Source organism: Triturus cristatus, chromosome 2_1 (assembly GCF_964204655.1).
Source record: "Triturus cristatus chromosome 2_1, aTriCri1.1, whole genome shotgun sequence".
Lineage (NCBI taxonomy): Eukaryota > Metazoa > Chordata > Amphibia > Caudata > Salamandridae > Triturus > Triturus cristatus.
In genome coordinates this window covers 515,882,735-515,906,829 of record NC_140581.1, presented here as the reverse complement: position 1 = coordinate 515,906,829, position 24,095 = coordinate 515,882,735, and the positions used below count along the sequence as shown (strand labels likewise).

The window sequence follows — 24,095 nt, the reverse complement described above, 5'->3', positions numbered from 1 at the left end:
TATAAAGTGTGAATTCCGCTGGGGTCGAGCCAGCCCTCCATCAGTCAATTCATTTAACATCATTAAATCACGCAATAGTAACACCTGTAATGTTTACATGGCTACAAAATGGTGAAACTGTGGGGAAAAGCACTATATCAAAACCGCATATTAGTAATATTACTATTATCATTATAAAGCAGGCGCAACTAAAGACAACATTGAAGACAAAGCAAGAGACAGGGTTGCACGGATGTACCGAATAACATCTGTAAAACTAAAATAAAGACAGAAGATGCTGGAATTAATTAATTACAGAACATGACAGAAGTGGAGTGGTCAAACATTTACTCGAATTTAAGAAGCCTTACAAGGAGGGCAGGTTCACATTACAAACATAAAAAGGGATCTCTCCTCAGATTCGTCAAATATTATAAAAACACAAGAACATCAAAAATGCAAATATGTCCTAACATGAATAAATTAGTTTTTGCGTGGATCATTACAGCCAGACAGTATAAAATGTTAGCTGAATAGACACATTTTTCAGGTCACAGAAGCAACTTTTCAAGCTCCATTATCAAGAGACTCATAATTGGTTGATGTATTTGCTTTAAAGTGTTGCAAAAATTGTAAAAAGTTAATAGGCAGATTCTTTAGGGAAATAAGTAACAGGAATGGAAGATACATCAAAGTCAAGTGAAAAACAAGATGAGAGATGCCTAACACGACAGAGATCCCTATGAGAAAGAGAGTGGGCAGATGCTCCGAGCTACTAACACATGCAGCTACGGTTTAGATGTGTTAACTACAAGATGACAGTCAATGTAACAAATTTGAAGTTGTTCTGTTACAACTAAACATTATCAACACAATCAAGTGCATGAAAACTACACCTTCACTAAAGTTTAAACTCAAAACAACAACTGAAACGCCTTGAAAAGCATTGGCTGAAGAAGTAAACGGTGGCGGCATAGCACATCCTGTCCAAGCTATGTATGTATTGCGTAAAAGGTATCACATAGGCTCAAGATTTACAAAAGGAAGGCTTTTAACAGGTCGGAAAGCTGGATGAGCAGACATGTTTCAGGTGTAAACATATGTGCATGGCTCTTAGTTGAAAAGAATGTCGAACCACCTACTGAACATTCCATCATGCTAGGCACAATATAGCCCGCATACCCGGATGGATAGGTTGTCTGGGGAGCTGCAGATTTTAGGTTATTAAGTCTATGAAGCATGATGTGACTAGATCAAAAGTGTGTTGTTTTACAAGGAAAGTGTAATGAATAAATACATTCTGTGGAATTTGCATGGAGACATAGTTAATATGCAAATTATTTATTGGTAAATCACATTAGTTCAAACTAGGGGTGGGCGGAATTTGCGGAATCCACTTTCGCAAATTATCGCGAAAATGTTAAAAATTATCGCAAACACACGGAAATATCGCGAAGATGCGGAAGTTTTTTTTCCCGCATGTTCGCGAGATTTTCTGCATGGTTGCGGCTCGCCAACTTACCCATGTGGTTGCTCGCGGGCGCGGCCATCTTGTTTTCAGGTGTCTCGTCTCGCGGTGCATGATCGCGAGAAGAAAGACGTGATCGCGCAACGCATGACGTCACTGCGGGCGCGAACTGTCGCGAGACAGCGCAAATGGCTAAAAACAATACAACATCTCATGGAGAACGCGACCGGATCAAGAAAACTTGTCGGCGAACGCAGGGATTCAGGTAAGGCGATCGCGCACGCGAGAATGTATTATTTTACAGCGCGAGCAAGAAACAAATTATCGCCAAGCTGCGGAATGCGGAAACTTTGACATTTTCGCGCTCTCCGCGGAACGCGAAAATGTCAAATTATCGCAATTTCCGCGAACGGAACGAAATTTTCGCCCAGGCCTAGTTCAAACCCGGATCTACATACTCCTCAGCATCGAGAACTTACTGCTTTGAGGCAAGCTGATTTGTCGATTCAAATTTGAAAAATATTGTAGTTCCTGATCTCGTCCTCCAATAGCCTTACCCTACAAAGGTAGGGGCCTAAATAGATTGCACCATCTCAGACTATAGCCCCCTGAAAGTGCAAAAGCAAACAAACCAGAGGACCATGTTCATGAACCACTAGGCTCACAAACTCAGTATTACACAGAAGTAACAAAAGAAATGACATCTTTATCCGCTCCCTGTCAACAAAACACAAAAAAGTGAGGTCGTCCATAATCGTATATACAGGTAATGAACCAGGTTTTAGCAAGTAGAAACGTTCTTCGGAGAAGTACTACAATAATAGACATTTAGCTCTGTAAACCAGTTTGAAGATCACAGACCCTTCTAGACAAAAAGAAGATTCAAGGTAGTCCAATGAGTTTGTTCATAACACTTAAATATTTCAGACTTTTTCTAGCTTTTGGTGTTGTACTACTCCCAAATAAACATATTCTGACGTTTAACTCAAAATGCCACCATTCTTCTGGTGGAACAAACTTTTATTCTGATAGAGCGCATACAAATGTTTTGTATGTGAAGACAGTGACGACTTCTTATTATAAAATACGCACCCTCTATATATCAACATTTAAGTTAGATACTCAAAGCGTCAAAAATCTTATAATATTTCTGTTTCGTGCAAGTTGGAAATATCTGCTTTCAAAGATTTTTAAAAGAACCATGTGACAGCCGTGGCAACACACCCACATCGCAAGGGATGCCTGGTAACCTATACGGTACCTATACAAGGCACTGAATAACATATGTTTATTGTTACCCAACTCAATGGTACTCATTTTATCGACCTCAGATGGATGAAAGGTTGAAAGGACCTGTCAGGATTTTAACCTGTGACCATGAGGTCAAAGACAGGTCCCTGCAGTGGATGCATTAGTCCACTAAGCCACCAGACACGCCCTAGAAACCAAGTAGGTAAAAACACATTTATATAAAAGAGCCAACATGATCAGTAGAACAAGCGTGTTAGATCTGGTTATGGGTAATGCCCTAAATGATATACAATTATTGAGCACAGTATACATCAAAGGGTGAAGCTGTGAGCTGGGAAGAGAAGCAAGAGATTCCAAGTTTAGGAGAGAGAGCGAGAGAAATGGTGTTCAGACCAATGGCAGTCTTATAACATTGAGATTATGAAGTTGTTCTCAAAATAATTGACTAGGATTATATGGATGAAGTGAACTCAGTCATTTGTAAATATCAGGTAATCCCACGTTTTCATTACTTTTTCAATCATAAAATAACAAAACTCTCAATTTCATAATGAACTTTCTAACATAACCCTACTCTGTGAATAATAAGAGTAACCAAACACAGTTCAGAGGTATTCTTCACTTGGAACTTCCTTAGCTTTAATAACATATGACATGTTATTCTCTTATCAACCACTGGCTACCAAATTTCAAAAGTAGTCGGTCTATAATCAATTCAGACACCCCTGCAGCAATGAGGTTATTGGGTTGCACTGCTGTAGAGAGAAGGGGTGCTCTTTTGACTAAGTGCCTGATTATGAGTTTGGCGGTCTGATGGCTGCCAAACCCATGGTGGCGGTGTGACAACTGCCACACCGGCAGTCGGACCACCCTAATACGAGTTTGGAGGTAGGACCACCAGTGGACCGCTGAAACTGTCAGGAATCTGTGATCCCATGGTAGTCTGGGGCAGCAATATGCTGGTGTGCCGCTGTGGCACCACCAAGCATATTACGTGTTTCCAGACCACCACACTTTTCATGGCGGTGAGGCAGTCATGAAAAGTGTGGCTGGCAGGAAACCAAGGAGGCCCTACAGGGTCCCCAGTTGCGCGTGTGCATGAGGGTGCATGCTGGGGGCCACATGTTGTGCCCCCCTGTTGCTGCACAGCATAGACTTCATAGTCAATGCCATGCAGGAAACGGCTTTGGCGCTCCCATGGCACTGCCTTGCTAAGGCTCACATATGAGCCTTAGCACGGCACCGCTGTGGGACCGCCAAAGGACCAGGCCAGGATGAAACTCCTAATCTGGAGGGTGATCAAGTTTGGCAGTGTGGGAGCCGGGCGGTCGCTTCCACACTGCTAAACTCATAATAAGGCCCTAAGTCCCTAAGCAACTGCATTAAAAGTATGCCTATGGCAGGGGCTGGGAGGGGAATAAATTGAGATTGATGAAAACAGAGGTAGACACAAATTATCTTCCCTGGGACATTTTGGCAGTATTGCTTTGGAAATAGGCAAGAGCAAAATCACACAAGCACAAGAGAATTGTGAACTTCCCTTATTCACAAAAGCTGTTGTACATCTTAGTGGTAACCCTGTCTTTAGATAGCAAAGTAGCAAATGTGGTCTTATTGTAACAGAGTTCAACAGACTTGTCAAAAACATTCTAAACTCCGCTCAATAGGAAGACAATCTGGGAGGAATTCCTAAATTAAAAGCAGCAGGACTGTGCCAATAATCTGGGGAAATATATATCAGATTCAGCGTAAGAGTATAACTAGGCAGAAAGAGACCACAAAAGGACATATAGCGAGAGAGAGAATATAGTGAGGTAGTGGGTACAGAGGGAGAGAAAGAACAGAGATGGAGAAAAAGCACAGCCTAATGGTTCCATACAAGGTTGCCTGGTTTCACTGGAGTGTCCAGCAATTGGGTGGGTCTCTATTTCCTTTTCAGAAGACGTCAGATGACCACCTAAAAAACTGAATGTCTTGGGTAAATTCTACTCCCTGGCACAATGAAACACAGATTGTGGAGAGGGGCACAGCGGGCAGAAAGCTATGGCCTGGTACCACCCCTCCCGAGCAATTGCCAGTGGCAGAGACTTTTGTCCGCATTCTACCTATCACTTTTGTGTTTCTGTGGGACACCCAAAGGGCAATGTGTATGTACAATTGTGCCACAGAATTCAAGTTGCAGCTCACTGATTAAGCCTAATGAGGCTAACACTGGTCTAGGATTGTTTATGTTCCTATCAGGAGGGAGGGGCGGGGGATGGCCTGCATTGCAGTTCAGTCAGAACTGTTCCTATTGGAATAGAACCAAGCCTTGTTTACTTATTGGTGGTCCCTGGCTGGGGAGACACAGTAGGCAGCAAAGAAATGGCTTGCTGAGACATTTGAAACCATTACACCTATAACCTTAGTATTTTATATGGGGATACAGACCTGTGATCACTTGCTATGGATCTTTATATCATTGTAAGGTGGTAAAAATCAAATGTTCCCTAATCAAATTTTTGAATGGGAAATTCTCCTGGAGGATTAAATAACAGATTAGACTATGTTATAGTCTAAGCATGGACACTATGGGCATTATTACGAGTTCGGCGGTCCGTGAACCACCATACTAGTGGTAGCAGTCCGACCACGGTGAACTCGGCGGTCCGATCGCTGAAGATGGGCGGTTAGCGTTTCCACAGACTGCGGCTGAACCACCGACACCACCAGCACACTGGCGACCGCCGGACTCGCGATCAAGGAAAGGCAGCTTCCTGAAGAGCCGATCGTGGCGGTCCGACCGCCAACTTTGTCAGTAACGAAGGATTCGGAGTGCATACTGAACCCTTTCCTGTTCTTCCAGGCAGAGTTCAATGTGGATCCCTCTCTCAAGGTCCCCCCTTCACAGCAGCATCTTCAACCTGAAGAATACGACCCTGTTTACAGCGATCTACAGGTAAGCCATTTTTGTACCATATACCCGTATGGACCAGACTCCGGCAAAGGCTAGGTGGTATTTTTCCACATGTATCATGCATATGTGTATATTCAACACATTTGCAGTCGAAATGTACACACAAGGAAAACCATTGCAAGACCAGCGCAGCCACACCGTGGGCCCCACGGTCAACTCGAAATTTGGCGGTCTAAAAACCGCCAACGTTGTGGACTACTGGCGGTCGCGGTTTTCAGGCGGTCAGACCGTCAAAACTCAATATCAGGCCTTATGTTTGGCAGCTTTCTAATGTTTACCAATTGAGTACAAACGTCCGGCAAAGAATCAGCTAGATCATATTGTACACAATAAATGACTGTCATCTTTTTGCTTCGATGTAATACAGTAAACATGGCTTATTGCTAAATGAACAAGTAGATCTGCACTCTCAATTTCTAGCCTTTCCTCATACTATTATGTCAGAAAAATCAATCTGGGCCTTTCCAAAATATTCAAAACTCATCTTGTACACTTGTCTACAGACCACATAAAAGCAATTTTTAAAGCATTACTTTGGCTTTCAGTTGCTTGCCTTTTTCAATTCTGTTTCTTACTCAAAGTTATTTACCCAACAACACTTATCAATTTAAACCAATGTAAATGATACATACACAGATCGTAACTGTCCACATGAGGAGGCGTATGCTTTGGCATAGCAAAAAGTTCGATATGTCTACATTGCACAATGTGTGATCAATCTGTCTACACTACACTGTCTGTGATTATGTAATCAAGCACATAGTTGCGAGTCACAATCCTTATTCTTGAACATATACACATCTGATACACGCAGGGGCCAATTAATCCTGAATACTAAAGTTTTAATACTTGATACATCACAATATTATGAACACAATCAATTACAGAATGTGCTTATATTATTTATAGTATATAGAATAGTAAATTTAGTGAGACTGTCAACCATATAAATACTGATGTAAAATGCAGCATAGTGCGTTCATGTAAAACGTTATTGGGTGGCTGTTAGACTTTCATCCTTGATGTGGCATTCCCCCAAAGTTTTGACTTCACTCTTTCTGTTTGCTGAATTTGTTTTTGATGGCTTTAGGAATCTGCACACCTTACCATTGCTAACTAATGCTAAAGTGCTTGTGTCCCTAAAACATGGTAAAATTAGCTTACACCTAATTGGCACATTTCATTTACTTGTAAGTCACTAGTACATTTTACTACATGTACCCAGGGCCTAAAAATTAAATGCTACTAGTGGGCCTGCAGCACTCATTCTGCACACAAGCTTCCTTTTTAATAAATATGTCACCCCTAAGGTAGGTACTAAAGGCTCATAGGGCAGGGTACCTTATATTTAAAAAGTAGGACATCTGCGTTTAAGTTTTACATGTCCTGGTAGTGCAAAACTCCAACAGTTGTTTTTCACTACTGAAAGGCCTATCAGTCCATTTGACTAACATGGGGTTACCTTAGTACATGTAATAAGTGATAACGTTTGATTGGGAGAAGATAGAGATATGCTTTTAGACTAAAATTAATTGTAATCTAAAATCCCCTGTAATTGTAAAGTCAGATATTAAGCCACAATTTCGGAACATAAAACTTTTAGAAAGTTGGTATATTCTTGTCCTAACCATTTGTGCCTTCTGTCAGTATCCTGGATCACGTCGCTGTGAATGGCTCTGCTGTTGGGGTTTGCCTATTCCTACCAAACAGTACAAAGGGGACTGGGTGCTGGCAGAATGGACCATCCTTCGTGTATGACTGAGGGCAGAGCTATTTCCTACCGGACTTACATTTCAAAGGGCTTGCCTCCAAAACACACGATGGAACCCGACACGGATCTTTTATCAACCCAGACTTCTTGGAACCTTGACAGGAGAAGGGGAGTAGTATAGGGAATCCCCCCACTTCAAAGTCTGGCACCAGGTATAAATATTGGCCCTCCAGAGCCACTCTTCAGAATACACTTGAACCTGTGGACATTACAGAAGGGCTGCCTTGTTCCCAGCGGACTGGCCTTCTACTCGAGGCCTGCCTTGCTCCCCAGAGTTCTGCCCTGATGCTACCACAGGGTTGCCCTGCTGCTACCAGAGGGCTGCCCTGCTGCTACCAGAAGACTGCCCTCCTGCTTGAGGACTGCCTTGTTCCCTAGAGAACTACCTTGCTGTTTGAGGCCTGCCATGCTCTGTGAGAAGGAAGACTGGATCTGTTTCCTTCATCCCTGGCAAATCTGAGTGACTGAGCCATGCTACTCTCTGCTAGAGTGAGTTCCTGATCCCCAAGAGGTGCCTTCCCAGATCCTGGACCCGTGGCTGGCATCAGAGTGCAGCGCTGTACAAGAAAAGGTGAACTTCTGAAGTTTTGGGCTCTTTGCAATCGTGAACGGCCTATTCACACCAAGACTCTGCCGCCCACAATGACCACCAACATGAAGCTCTAGTGAACCCGCCTCTTCGCACGACAGCCAGCAACGCGAGAGCTGCACTTCGCGCTACTGCAACAACAACCTACTGAGACCACCAACGCAAGGCTCCAGCAACAACCGTCTGACACCTGACCAGATCTTTCTGCTACAGCAACAACAGTCCAGGCCTGCTCTATAAAACTTCAAAGAGAAAAACTTCAAAGAGAAAATTTCAAAAAGGGAGGTCCAGAAATGAAGCTGCCTTTTGGTTGATTGTGATCATGGGTTTCAAAAAAGAGAAGTAATAAAGAGGCAACGTAAACAAACAAAGAAAAATAAAGACTCACTTCATTGAGGAGGGGCATCTCATCGTCCTCATCAATGTTCCTGCACTGATCAGACTGTAGAATCTTTGGTTTGGTTTGGAAATGTATTTTACTCATGTACCCTTCATCGGATCCCTATAGAGAGAAAGACAGAAAAAACATGTTTTTACTGTCATACACTGTATCTAAAGGAATATAAGATCTACAAACTGTCTTAAAGCATCTGAAAATACTGCCGGTATTCTTCCAAAGTTTTCTAGGAAACTGTTGTTGAGTATAGAATGTTAAGACCAGATCTCAATCCCAAGCACAACAACCACTGCATGCCCCATCGATGGTATACATATTTGCACAACTGTAATTTAAAAACGCATAACCACAAATTCAAAACTAAAAGAATAAGTAGCACACCTTAAGATTTTTGCTTTGAATAGATAAATGAAAATTACATATGATAGGTCTAAATTTCATCAAACTGATGATTTCAGGTTTTACAGAAATAAACAAAATACTAATGAGGTAGTCCAATTGAAAACATACGAAGTTCATAACACAATTGACCCATTTACAACAACTGTAATTTCCAAACACCAATTACAATTTCTATGAATGTACAGATGACATTCTAGCAATTATGCTAACATGGATACTTTTGATGCAGAAAGTACATTTTATGTCCCACTATCAAATGCAAAGATTAGCTGATAGAAGTATTATATCACTCATTTTGTAATTAAGAACCTGCAGTTCTGTTTGCAAACATTCCACTTAGGAGGCATTTACAGATCATGCATACTGCACCCATATACATTTTCAAAATTTATTGACACACAGAGAAACAAAAAAACACCATGAGAACAGTAATACAAAAATGGTAACTTGAGGGTGATAATATAACGTAACATTTGGAGATTTTCCTTTAAACTGATGCGTCCTCTTTCGCATGAACAAAATGTAGAGGACATCTTTTTCGCTGTAGAGACTTTACTAAAACGAGAAGTAAAGACACATTTGAATACAGATAGATTACTTGTTCAAAACACTAACAAGTGGGAAGAGAGCATGTATATAGGCCCATATATTAATTAAAGAAATGTAGAAATGGTAGCTCTCTTTCCCTTTACCCAAATTTAGAGAACAACTTTCTTCGTAGGGAATACACTTAACTCTGAAGTAAAGAAACACAATTGAGAGTAGAGAGAAGGTTCTTGTCCAAACAGAGGCAGATCATGTCTATATGTGTGCTAATTGTCACAAGCAACATATGATATGGTTGAAAGTTGCTCAATTTCTCATAAATGTCTGGAGATGCAGACGCTAAATTTTTTTATTTTAACTTCTTTAACTGAATATTTGCTCAGCTTATAGAAACAGTTTCACATTGGAGATTTTAGACAGCAAGTACAAAGAATTACAGTATAATACATTTTCAATGTTCGATGGTTTCAGGTAAGTAATCGATGCCTCTTTCCACAGTACTTTTATCTTTTTACATTGTTCGCAAATCCAAAGAAGGCTCCCCATAAACATCTCTGTAGTCCCTCCCAGAGTATATACTCAGAATCCTCTGTATGCATCCCACTGGCCCCAAACCCGTTCCCACTTCCGTGGGCATCTCCAAATCTGATAACCACTTTTTCGGCTGCAAAACAGTCAAGATCAGTTTTCCAATCTGTCACTCTCGGGGGACGGTTCGCACCCCAGGCCCTGGCTATATTTCTTTTCGCCACAATGGCCACCAACATCAGCCATATTTTGTGATACTTGGCCAAGCCTCCTCCCCCGTTACGCAAACTATATGCCAGCGTGCCTCCATTGGAATGTTCTGGCCTGTTACTTCGCCCATAACTTGTGTTACCTCCCGCCAGTACTGTTGAATTTTGGTACAGGCCCAAAGAATGTGAAAGAATGGCCTGCACTGGTCTGAGTTGCAGCGTTCCAGCCTATTCATGAGTACTCTAGATGAGTAGGATCTGTGAAGCATACGTCGTTGTATAAGTCGGAAACGTGTCCGGATAGCTACCGCTTTAGAACTCTTAATCACCTCCACCCAATCGTCGTCCTCCAGCATTCCCATGCCAGTTTCCCATGCATTCTTCAAAGCCCCCAGGGGTCTGGTTAGTTGTTCATGATCTTCCTATAAGTTAAGGAGGTGGCTGCACAGTGTATCCTCGGTTCCCCATGGAGAGGTGATCCACTCTAAGCTGGTTTCTCTCTATCCACGAACATCCAGTCATTAATTATAATCAACTGGGCAGCCCAATAATATTTCCTAATGTCGGGAATCGCTAGGCCCCCTTCGAACACTCCTCGTTGCAGTGTGCGTAGTGCTATCTTAGAACTGCCTCCATCCCATAGGAGTTGTCACAGCTCACTGTTTACTTTTTGGAAGAAATTAAGTGTATTTTGTAGGGGTGTTCTGTAGGACATAAAGCAAGCACGGCAGGGCCATCATCTTGAATAGGATAGCCCTACCCATCAAAGAAACTGGTATCTTTCTCCAGTGTGTTACATCCCTTTGTAATTTTTCTAGCTGTGGGGGTAAGTTATCGGACAACAAAATCTTCAACATTCCTCGATATCTGTATGCCGATGTATTTAAACATATCTTTTATTGTCAGAGGTAGTCGACCAGCCATTTGGGGTGGGATATCCCATGAGAGAGGAAAAAGGAGAGATGTATCCCAATAAATCTAATACCCAGAATAACTGCCAAACAGAATATGTGGAGTAATCTGTTGACTGTGAGGTGGGGCTGGACAGTATACAGCAGTATGTCATTGTCATTTAAAGATATGCATTCCCCCCAGTCTCCTTCACCCGTTATCCCAAATACTAGCAGGTCCTGGTGGACCCAGGAAGCTAAAGGGTCAAGCATAAGCGCAAAAAGCATGGGGGCAGGGGGCCCCCGTCTAGTGCCCTTGTGTAGGGTAAAAGAGTGGGAAACCGTACTACTTAAATGCACCCTCGCCATGGGATCATTATAGAGGAGTTTAATCCATGCGCAGAAGCGCTGGTCAAAGCCCAGCTTCTCCAGAACCGAAAACAAATAAGGCCATTCAATGCTGTTGAATGCCAATCGTGCATCCAGCGATAGCAGCACAGCCCCTTCCTCCCATCTATTTCTATTCATGTGCATCTCCCCGTATAGACGTCTAAGATTCAATCTGGTACTTCTATGGGGCATAAAATCGGATTGGTTAGGGTGGACTATGTATGATATCACTGTACGTAGCCTGGTAGCGAGGGCCTTCGCCAAGTTCTTAGGCTTCTAAGTTCAGAAGTGAGATGGGCTGGTATGAGCTGCAGTCCTTAGGGGGCTTACATTTCTTGGGAATTATGACTTTCTTAGTCACCTGAAACATGTTCAGCATGTGTTGCGTCACCTTGTCAGCCACAGCCTTATATAACTCTGCCGGAAGGCCTTTAAGCTCCGCGGTCTTGCCAGATTGTATATCTCATATGGCCCCTTCTATTTCTTCAACTGTTAAGTCCTGTTCCAACTCATTCGAATCATCAATCAATAAAGTGGGGAGGAGGATATCTCGGAGAAGCTCGGTGCAGTCATTCCCTGTTATAATAGAAGTAGCTGTGCAAACTGTTTTGTAGCAATCTGAGAACGCTTCTGCGATATATATACCATTAAAACAGAGATATTAACCTGTTCAGCTAACATTATTTCCCACAGCATACCTACCTCCAAGATACAAGTGTGGACAAGAAGAATTTTAAGACTGTACTCTCCTGAAGAGAATGGCTCTCAAAGAAAAGGCTTCTCTAACCAGGAGACACATGCTTGGATCAGAGGTAGCTCTCTATAACGAATGAATGAATGAATGAATGAATGAAATAGATTTTATCACGCGCAGCTTAGCCCAGTGGGCGTCAAGGCGCCTAAATCAAAATAATACAGCTCACAGATCAGAACCAGCAGAATCTCATTGATAAGCCATAGTAAATAACCACGTCTTCAGAGCCTTTTTAAACAAGTCAATTGAGGGAAGGGTTTTAACCTCAATTGGAAGAGAATTCCAGAGCTTGGGGGCGACTACAGAAAAAGCTCTCGCTCCCCATCTGGCTAATCTTGTACGAGGCACTACCAATTGAGATAGCCCAGCCGACCGAAGTGATCTGGAAGGGATGTAACGAGTCAGCAGAGATCCCAATGCATCGTTAGAGCCAGCCATAAGGGCTCTATAAGCAAGGCAGAGAATCTTGAAGGAAATTCTGTACTGAACAGGGAGCCAGTGAAGCTTTTTTCTAGCCGTCGTGGCTGAGGACGCCAAGGGGAGGGCTAGGACAAAGCGTGCAGCGGCATTCTGCACGATTTGCAGTCGATGTATAAGGCCCTTGTTGGACTCCATATACAGGGAGTTACAATAGTCAAGCCTAGAGCCAACAAGGGCAACTGCAACCTGCATGCGTGCCTGGGGAGAGAGATAGTCACGGATCCTATTCAGGATCCTGATAACCCCCCAACATGTGGCTATTGTCCTATTCACTTGAGGGATCATAGAGAGTGAGGTGTCAAAGATCACACCCAGATTCCTGGCTGATTGGGAGGGGGTGGGGCAAACACCAAGAGATGTAGGCCACCAATCACTCGACCAAACATCATGGTCTTTCCCAAAGACCAAGACCTCAGTTTTATCGCCATTTAGCTTTAGTGAGTTGATAATCATCCAGTCTGCAACAAGTTGCATGCAAGACCTAAAGCCAATGGCGGATGTATGAACAGAGGAATGAGCCAGAGACACCATGATCTGGGTGTCGTCAGCATAGGAGACCACCTCCATCCCCTGAGATTTTACTAGTCGGGCAAGGGGGGCCACATAGATATTAAACAAGGTCGGACTAAGAGCCGACCCCTGTGGCACCCCACATTGCAATGACTTTGCAGGGGAGAGAAAGTCTCCGAGCTTCACTCTCTGTTCTCTCCCAAGAAGGAAGGAGTTGAGAAGATCCAAAGCCTGCCCAGTAATCCCCGCCTCCTTTAGCCGAGATGTTAAAATGGCAGGAGACAGGGTATCGAATGCAGCTGTAAGGTCCAACAGGACCAAGATCGTAGTTTGGCCGCCATCCACTTTCCGACGGATGGTATCGACTACTACAGTAAGTGCGGATTCAGTGCTGTGATGTTTTCTAAATCCGTGCTGTGTGTGGTCGAGATATTCACTGGTCTGAAGAAAAGTGGAAAGATGGAGATTAAGATGAGCTTCCAATATTTTTGCAGGGGCAGGAAGCAATGAGATGGGCCTAAAGTTTTTAAGGAGGCCGGGATCTAAAGAGGGTTTCTTTAGAAGAGGCTTTACAATAGCCTTCTTCCAGATTGAAGGAAATGAACCCTGAGTAATGGCCCTGTTCATAACTCCCAGCATAAGCGGAACAATGCTGTTTCTGCATTCCTTCAATGATTTTAGCGGAAGCGGATCCATAGGGGAGGAAGATTTTGTCTTGTCAAGAAGAAGGTTAAATCCTTCTAACGACAGTAATGGAAACTGCCTAAGAAATTTAGAAGGTCCTTCATCCAAACTATCCAGCCTAGCTATAGCGGGAGGAATGCTCTTGTCTAGAGAGCGGCATTGGGCTTCCAAAGCAATATGTATATCCGAGATTTTACTAAAGAAAAAATCAGAGATATTATTGCAAAGATCTTGGGAGCTGACTACAGGATCCGGGAGTTGGAGAGAGCAAAGTGAGTCCGCGATTTTAAAAAGTTCACTAGATGAAATAAGGGAGCTTGTAAGATTAGAGAAATATTCTTTCTTCTCCACTAAAACCCTCTGTTTATATTCTCGTAGAACAGATTTATATGTCTCACGATCATTCAGGTCCCAAGACTTCCTCCAGCATCTCTCGCTACGCCTACATTTCTGTCTCAAAAGTCTCAAGTGTTCAGAGAACCAGGGTGCAGTTGGTTTCTGTCGCGCTACATATCGGAGGGAGGCAGGGGCAAGCTCCTCCACTACTTTGATAATAGAATCCGTGAGTTCTTGAGCTGCCTCATCAGCATCTTTCAAAGAAAAAGATTCTGATATCCCAATATGAGAGCCCACAGTATCATCCGTGATATTTCTAAGATTTCTCCTAGGGATAAATCGAGAGTTGATACGCTTAACTGAGGACAAGGAGGAGAACTCGAATTTAAGTGGAACAGCCAGATGATCCGTCCAAATCAGAGGCAGAGGCAGTCCAGCAGATAGCCTAAGATCGCTAGAAAATACCCCATCAAGGGTATGGCCAGCTATATGAGTGGGGCTGCTCACCAATTGAGACAAATCACAGGCCCCAAGTGACTCTAGTAGTGTTAAAGTATCCCTGGAGTTGATTTCCTCAAGGTGGAAGTTGAAATCACCCAAAACGGAAAAATCCGTTCTCCCAAAGTAGGGCTCCAGAATTCGGAGCAGATCAGAAGGAAAACTGGCCCTAGGGCCGGGGGGTCGATATAGAAGAATCCCAGTAAAGGAGACGGATGGAGTGCAATGAATGCAAAAATAAAGTGCCTCAAAACAATCCCCGGGCAAGGATATAGATTTAACAGAGCATGATAAGGAAGATTTAAAAAGAACAGCAATTCCTCCACCTCTACGCAGTTGTCTATCCTGCCTCAGTAATGAGTAGCCATCAGGGATGGCCAGCAGTAGGTCATGGCCAGAAGAATCTGACGCCCAAGTCTCTGTGATGAAAACCCAATCAGGCTGTCTTTCCAATACAAATTCATGAAAGACAACATTATGCTTAATCAACGATCTAGCGTTGATTAAAAAGCCAGTTTTAAGCTGCAGAACCGGCAAACGTCCAGAATACGAATGGGATCTGGTAATAGTAGGGGTAGGACAGCAAAAGGAAACCTTGCAAGTCCGGCATCGCTGAGAATGAAAAATACCTTCAGGAGAGAAGCGGTGAGCGCATCGCTACGCTATAGGTCTGTAGGTCAAGAGTTCCGAGATGGAATAGTGTCTATACGCCTCATTAGATGAAGAACTACAATCCGCCGAGTCCAGCCCGCCCTGCAGCGCGTCCTCAGCGCGGACGGGCGCAGACGGGCTGAACTCAGGCGTAACTCCGGCGGAAGTCAGGCGATGACGCTGCGCGATGACGCTGCGCGAGGGCATGGCTGCTATTTATACAGGTCGAGCCTCCTGAACGAGGACTAGACCAGGATCTGTCTCACCCCTCACCCAATATGGCCGCCAACGAGACAGTGGCGAGGGACCCGCGAAATGCGGTGAAATCAAATTACTATGCAGGTGAGAGTGACTGCGTGCAGGTAAGCGAGGCCAGCACAGTTAAAAACAGGGTAAATAAGGGCTAACAAAAACACAAACCTAAATAGCAAAAACGGGATATTTTAAAAGCACAGCCAAAGCTAAGCAATGAGAAAACGCTGCAATGAAATGCGCGAGAGCCAAATGGAAGCTCGCCTCGAGATTGCCTACTATTTATACAGGTCGAGCCTCCTAAACGAGGACTAGACCAGGATCTGTCTCACCCCTCACCCAATATGGCCGCCAACGAGACAGTGGCGAGGGACCCGCGAAATGCGGTGAAATCAAATTACTATGCAGGTGAGAGTGACTGCGTGCAGGTAAGCGAGGCCAGCACAGTTAAAAACAGGGTAAATAAGGGCTAACAAAAACACAAACCTAAATAGCAAAAACGGGATATTTTAAAAGCACAGCCAAAGCTAAGCAATGAGAAAACGCTGCAATGAAATGCGCGAGAGCCAAATGGGACTTAACTTTTCTGACAAAAATAGGTTCAAAATAATATTTTAATCCTCACCACAAAATTAACCTTGAATCTGATTCAATATAGATTTGTAGTCAAAAAAGCAAATATATATATATATATATATATATATATATATATATATATATATATATAACAAAGAAACTCCTTCCAAAGATCCCGGGCCCGTGGAGGGGTGACGCGATGCCGGCAGAGAAAACCGGTAAATCATATAAAATCAACATGGGATTACCAATCGCACCCTCAGGTTGTCCAAGCAGAATACCAAAGTTAGAATTGGGGGTTTATTGACTTCATAAAACTACAGTGACGCGTTTCGACTTTGTAAAGTCTTGATCACACAACTTCCTGTAAGTAGTTAACATAGAAAACAGACACATTGCAGTTTGAAACAGTGTACATAAAGTGCCATGGCCGCCATCTCTTAGTGGTTAAAAAGCAATTCTGTGGTATAATGGTTATGAGTAAACCTTAAACATTGTTATCGCCACATGATGTGAACCATCTACTAAACCTCAGCAAGTTTACTGGCTGGTGTAAGTAGCGTGTGCTGTCCACTGCGGGGTCAGTGGTGGGGCATGCTGGTATTTGTAGTATCGTGTTGCCGTGTTGGCTATGGAACCCTGGCTCAGAAAGTTCTACGTGTTTGCAGTAGCGGTCAGTAGAATCCTTAGTGGTATCAATGGAGCGTCATACCGCGCAATACTCTTCCTAAGATTCATGGACTAAAATGAAGGTGTCAATGTCTGCGTATATCCACCGTGGGAGTTAAAACGCAACCATGATGCGCCTGGTGCTGGAGATGAAATACATCTGAGTTGGGTGGTGCAGCCAGTGTTAGTGTTCCCTGGTTAGTGGGTAGTGCACCTATAGCATATAAAAAGCTTGCAAGCCTGAGACGTGCAGAGGATAAGCCGCAGACGTCTTAGTTCCTGTTCGTGATTCCCTGGTTAGTGGGAGGATAGTGTGTGTGTGTGTTTGCCCCTGGGGGTGTGCTGCAGTCCATCTGCCCCCTGTGGTGGAAGTATCTGCTAGTGTGCTCTAGCTACCACTACTGTATGTTGCAAAGTTCGCCCCGTCTAACACCTATTCTGTGCACATAATGTAAAAAATGGTAAACAAAACAAATAACAAATAACAGTGCAAAAGGTCTTATCTGTGGACGTGGACACAGCAGAATGGTGTCATGAAGAAAAGGTTAGGGATCCCTCTGTCACAGGTACGAGACATGGTCCCTTCCTTTCCTCCTGCAAAAGATATAAAGAAGAGAGAAAAGAGTAAGCACACCTGTAGTGTTGAAGACACAACACAAACGTACAATATTCTTAGTCAGATATAGGTTGCTAAAGTAGTAACAATCCTATCTCAGTTGTGTTGGTTACTGTCTATTACGGGTGCTGTCAGTGTCTACTTTTCTTGTAGATGTATAGCCATTTCCTCATCAAGGTTGTGTCCGTTAGGGTAGCGCGTATCCATCCCTATGATATGTCTAGATTCACATTGTCTCAGCTTGAGTGTGCGGTTGCCACCTCTTTTGCTCCCTGTTATCTGTTCTATTGCATAGTATGAAAGTTTGGAACTGTCCGAGAAGTGATGTGATTCAAAATGTTGTGCGATGGGGTACTGTTTGTCCTATTTATCGCCGTCATATGCTCTAGGATTCTTTTTCTTGTCATAAGGGTAGTACTGCCTACGTAACTTGAGCCGCAGGGACACTCCAAAACATATACCACGAAGGTGGTGCTGCATGTCAGGAATTGTTTGATGCTAATCATGCTGTTGGTGCTTGTATTCCAGAACTCTTTTCTAAAACGGCTGTTGCTGCACGCCTTGCAGTGGCCGCATGGAAAAATGCCCTGCAAATCAATGCCTCTGATTGCGGATGTGTCTTTGAGGTCGCTGTGCACTAAGAGATCCCTGAGGTTACGGCTCCTTCTGTAAGTGATCATAGGTCGTGCGGGTATGGTACTGCCAATCACAGGGTCACCTCAGGATATCCCATTTCTGTACAATAGATTTGTGTATGTGATTAGCGTCTTCACCGTATGTGAGGATAATGTGGGTGTCTGTGTCCTCAGTGTTGTCCTCGTTGGTGGTATCGCACAGAATGGTATCTCTCTACTCTCTCTGTTCTTTCTACCGCCCTCTTAAGGACACATGCTGGGTAGCCCCTTTCCTGAAATCTTTTCAACATGTTAGTTTGTTCTCTCAGGTAACTCTCTTCAGAGCTGCAGTTTCTTTTAGCCCGAGCATTTCCCCATAGAGGATGCTCCATTTGAGGTTATCTGGATGACTACTCATGGCATGCAATAAGGTGTTCCCTGCCGTGCATTTCCTGAAAAGTGTGGTTTGTGTAGAGTTGGCTTTCACCTGCACTTTGGTGTCTAGGTCCTCTACCTCCTTCCCGCTGATAGTACTTGTGAGTCTAAGGTTTCTAGTGTTTTGATTCAGTTTGTCTACAAATTTCTGGGCTTCCAGTTCACTATCTTGCCACACCACGAACAGCTCGTCTATGTACCTTAGCCATAGGACCACTCTGGAATGCTCAGCATTGAGGTTACTGTCTTGTCTGATGTCTTCCTCCCACGCCCCCATGAACAGGTTCGCGAAACTAGGCGTGAAACATGTACCCTTCGCGGTTCCGTGGGTCTGTTTGAAAATCTCATCATTAAACATGAAAAAGTTGTTCGATAGGCAAAATCTAATCATGTCTAGTATCATTAATGTGTGTCCCCAGTACCTGATGTGTCTGCATTTGAAGAATCTAGCACATGCTTCTATACCCTGCTCATGGTCAATCACTGTGTACAGTGAGTTGACGTCTAGGGTTATCAGAAGATAATCTGCCTGCCTTGTCAGATTTCAAATTTTACTGAGAAAGTCCTTAGTGTCCTTAACGTACGAGGGCAGTGTGTTAACAAACTCCCTAAGGAAGTGGTCGATGTAGCGTGACAAAATCTCTGCAGCGCTGCCCCGCGATGACACTATGGGTCTTCCTGGGGGATTGTCCCTGTCTTTATGTATTTTGGGCAAAAGGTAAAAAACTGGAAGGAAAGGGTAGTCCTTCTTGAGAAAGCAGAATTCCTCCCATTCAATTAGTCCCTTGTCCTTCCAGTCTCCCAATTTCTCCCAGATGCAGGTAATGCTGTTATTGTACTCTGTTCTGGTGGTTATGGTGTAAGTTCCTATGTCATGTAATTGTCGCATGGCTTCCTTTATGTACATGTCCCTGGTGAGGATCACAATATTTCCCCCTTTGTTTGCGGGCCTGCTGATAATGCTATTGTCCTCTGCCAGCTCTTGCATAGCCTTTCTGTGTCCTAATGTTGGGTTGTGTTTGAATTTCTTCATTTTCTTCGGCCAGTTCTTTTGTCTGTAGTTGAGTAGTTCTCTGCCAACCTGGTCTTGGAAGGTGTCTATGTTATCATGATTCATGGTTGGTAAAAATGTCGATTTCAGTTTGAAACCGGTGCATGCCGCTTTATCATGACCAATTTGAGGGATACCTAACCTTTTCTTCATGACACCATTCTGCTGCGACCACGTCCACAGATAAGACCTTTTGCACTGTTATTTGTTTAGTTTACCATTTTTTACATTATATGCACAGAATAGATGTTAGACGGGGCAAACTTTGCAACATACAGTAGCGGAGCTAGAGTACACTAGCAGATACTTCCAACACAGGGGGCAGATGGGCTACAGCACACCCCCAGGGGCAAACACACACACTATCCTCCCACTAACCAGGGAATCACGAACAGGAACTAAGACGTCTGCGGCTTATCCTCTGCACATCTCAGGCTCGCAAGCTTTTTATATGCTATAGGTGCACTACCCACTAACCAGGGAACACTAACACCGGCTGCACCACCCAACTCAGATGTATTTCATCTCCAGCACCAGGCGCATCATGATCGCGTTTTAACTCCCACGGTGGATATACGCAGACATTGGCACCTTCATTTTAGTCTATGAATCTTAGAAAGAGTATTGCTTGGTTTGACGCTCCATTGATACCACTAAGGAATCTACTGACCGCTACTGCAAACACGTAGAACTTTCTGAGACAGGGTTTCATAGCCAACACGGCAACACGATACTACAATGACCAGCATACCCCACTACTGACCCCGCAGTGGACAGCACGCACTACTTACACCAGCCAGTAAACTTGCTGAGGTTTAGTAGATGGTTCACATCATGTGGCGATAACAATGTTTAAGGTATACTCATAACCATTATACCACAGAACTGCTTTTTAACCACTAAGAGATGGCGGCCATGGCACTTTATGTACACTGTTCAAACTGCAATGTGTCCTTTTTCTATGTTAACTACTAACAGGAAGTGTATGAAAGTAACTGCTATTTGCTGTCCCGTTGTGTGATTAAGACTTTACGAAGTCGAAACGCGTCATGGTGGGTTTATGAAGCCAATAAACCCCAAATTCTAATTTTGGTATTCTGCTTGGATTATTGCGACAACCTGAGAGGTCAACAATGATCACAAGTGACAGAGGTTAGTTACGGTAAACTCCCACTAGGAAAAATCCCTTTATAGGACTGGAACCCTCACTCACCCTAGGTGACATGCTTCATCATTGAGTTCTTTCTCCCGATGGAAAAACCTAGTTCCACCGAGGGCTACAACCCCCTCACTGTGAGGGAGGAGTCCAGGGATGTTATATGTAAAGATGAGGCTGTATACAAAGGAGATCCTTTTTAGTCCCTTATGCGGTGAGTGGAGTGAGAAAACAGAAGCGCAAACAATAAGCTAATTTAGAAAAAGAGTGTGGTGAAGTTAAAACAGAGTGGTGAGAACCAAAATATTTTTATTTTGTAGGTTTCACCATCAGGATAAAAAAGCAGTGCAAATAGTGAGTGAGGGTTCCAGTCCTATAAAGGGATTTTTCCTAGTGGGAGTTTACCGTAACTAACCTCTGTCACTTGCTGATTTTGATAATCACCACGGCCAAAAAGATAGCAGACACCATATTAGTAGAGATCCAGACCCTGGAGGCACAGATAAAGTCCGTATTAGTCACTACTGCCTACAACAAACAGCCCAAAGAAACAGATTAAAACAACAAGGACTTTAAGGATGCAGTCTTAGCCAACAAGATCGTGAAGTTCAAAAAAGATTCGGCCAAATTCTCTCTTGAAAGAGTCTTCCCGTACACAAGTGACTCTTATGTACCGCCCCAATTTAACCAAAGAAACAAACGATATGGCTCCAACTATTCAACCTCCGCCAGTGAAGATGGCTCCTCTGACTCTGATGCCTCCAACTATGAGAATCAAGGCGGAAGGAATCAAGGTAGACGCAACAGAGGTCCGAGGAGAGGAAGAGGAGGTTACCTCGGACCAGCACCCCCGCAATGGTGGCCGCCTGGCCCTTACGGGTATCCGCAACAACCTTTTCAAACACCTATGTTTCCTTTTCAACCCGTCTCTACTGCAATGCCCAATGAGTCTTTTTTAGGACAGGGCCAAAACGGACCAAGAGGACGCAGAAGGGGCCCACAGGCCAATGTGCACTGGAGCCCCCCTCCCTCATCACGGACACGCAGCAACTTGAAGACATCGGCAGTCCCAGGGATGAGCAGTGAAACACTCTAGTAGTGAACCTCAGCCAACGTGTGCTCACTGAGGTGGAAAAAACTGCCCTAGAAAAAGGACTAGGCTTTGTTCCTACAATCAAAGGGGACTCTTTTACCATCATGCAAGAATTGGCTGGATTCTTCGGGAAAATAAGACTACAAGCTTTTTACAGTGACAAATCTTCAATGACAACTGACTCAAGGACTACCAACACTGGGTTAAAACCAAAGTCTACGTTTAACCCTCCGATACACTTGGTCCCCCCTGAGATTGCCGCCTTTGAAAAAGCAGTTCTCTACTATGTGGAAACCATCATCAACACGGATACCAATCAATATCAGAATCTTCCGAAAGCCGAACGACTGGCTTTACAACTTTTGGCGAAGGATGAATCCATCGTCATAAAGCCAGCAGACAAGGGGGATGCCACTGTCATCCTTGATACAGAAGTTTACAGAACTGAATGTAGACGTCAACTGGAAGACAGGAGATACTACCGATCCCTGAAAATGAACCCCACGAAGAGGTTAACCAATACCATCAAAGACCTTGTGGATGAGGCCAAAAGTGAAGGATGGATAACTGACAATGAGGCGAATTTCTTGACCACCCAACATCCTGTAACACCATACTTCTACGTGTTACCGAAGATCCACAAAGGAAAGATACCACCTCCGGGCAGACCCATCATTTCGGGGATATGGTCCCTGCTTGAACCCCTGTCGACCTTTGTGGATTTCTTCTTGAAATCCATTGTAGCGAAGATGCCAACATATATACAGGATACTAAAGACCTGTTACGCCTGTTACAAGACTTAACTTTTGACCAAGAAGAAGACCTCTTGGTCTCGTTCGACGTAGAGTCACTATACACATGTATCCCTCAGGACGAGACTCTCGTCACTATTCAATCTCTGTTGGAGGAAGAAGACCTTGACTCTATCACTCCTTTGAGTTTCATCATGGCCTGTGCCACCTTGGCGATGAAAGAGAACTTTTTCAAATTTGAGGAAGAACTCTTCCTACAGACATCGGAGACTTCCATGGGCAGTGTTTTTGCCCCCAGCCTGGCAAATCTCTACGTGAATACTTTTGAACAGATTGAGGTTCTCCAGCAATCCAATCTCTTCAGACACCACATACTGACCTGGAAGAGGTACATAGATGACATCTTTGTGATCTGGAAAGGGACACTGGCATCAGTCATAGCCTTCCACAGCTGGCTCAACACAAGAAATGAGTACTTAGGATTCACATATGAACTCTCTCAATCCAGCCTTCCTTTTCTTGATGTCAGGATCTATCTGGAGAACGTTTGCTTGCAACTGAACTCTATCGCAAGCCGATGGCACGTAATTCGTTGTTATCCTACAATAGCTTCCACCCAAAAGCCCTGCGGGACAATCTTCCATTTGGGCAATTTCTACGTCTCCGTCGGAACTGTTCCAGTATGGAGAAATACACAGAACATGCTAGATCCCTTTCTGCACAGCTTAAAGAAAGGCAATATCCTGTTAACATCATTCGTAGGTGCAGAAAGAGGGCTTCGAATAACCATCATGAAGCCCTCATTGAAAAAGCACCAGCCAAAGAAGCATTACAGAGACTTACCTGTGTTAACACGTTCTGTGGTTATTCTAATAAAATCAAGAATACCATTCTGAAACATTGGCGTATTCTCAATGTTGGAGCCACATCTTTACCATCTCCCCTGTTTGCTTTTAAGCGTAGCAGCAATATAAAAGACATGTTGGGGCACACTCACCCTCACTCCAAAAAAACACTCAACCAAGTATCCCTTTGGGGTTTGCCCCCCGTTAAGGGACACTTTCCGTGCGGCTAGTGTGCGGTCTGTCCACAAACTACGCACACTACTGAGATTGATATAGGTACGGATAGACCATGGTGTCTGTCTAAACACACTAACTGCAATAGTGAGAAACTGATCTATATGATCACGTGCCCCTGCAATATGCAATATGTTGGGATGACTACAAGGAAAATAAAGACACGAATCCTTGAATACAAAAGCACTGTCAGGTGTAAAAAGAATTCCACTAAAAAGACTAACCATTTCATTAATTATGATCATACGGAGCGGGATATTAAATGGGTAGTGTTGGAGCAACCCTTTATTCCCCACACGTGACAGATATTCAGAAGTTTCTCTTCATTCGAGAACAGCGTTGGGTGCACAATTGCATACTGACACCATGGGGTTAAACGACGATATACCATGGCTATCGCTTTAGAACTAGCCATGAGTAAAGATCAGTAGTCTGCTTTCCTGATACAAGTTCATGAATGTGACATATTGCTCTGTTCACATTAATGGCCCTTCTCATCATGTATTGCATCC

General features: G+C 43.7%; 1 protein-coding gene across 1 annotated transcript in view; it reads right to left on the bottom strand.

Moving 5' to 3' along the window:
* Positions 1 to 24,095, bottom strand: part of ATG10 (autophagy related 10) — a 549,992-nt gene that overhangs the window by 444,641 nt on the left and 81,256 nt on the right. Inside the window, exon 3 of the mRNA XM_085632419.1 lies at positions 8,403 to 8,516. Coding sequence (XP_085488545.1) covers positions 8,403 to 8,516 — 114 coding nt within the window. The remainder of the gene's footprint in view (positions 1 to 8,402; positions 8,517 to 24,095) is intronic.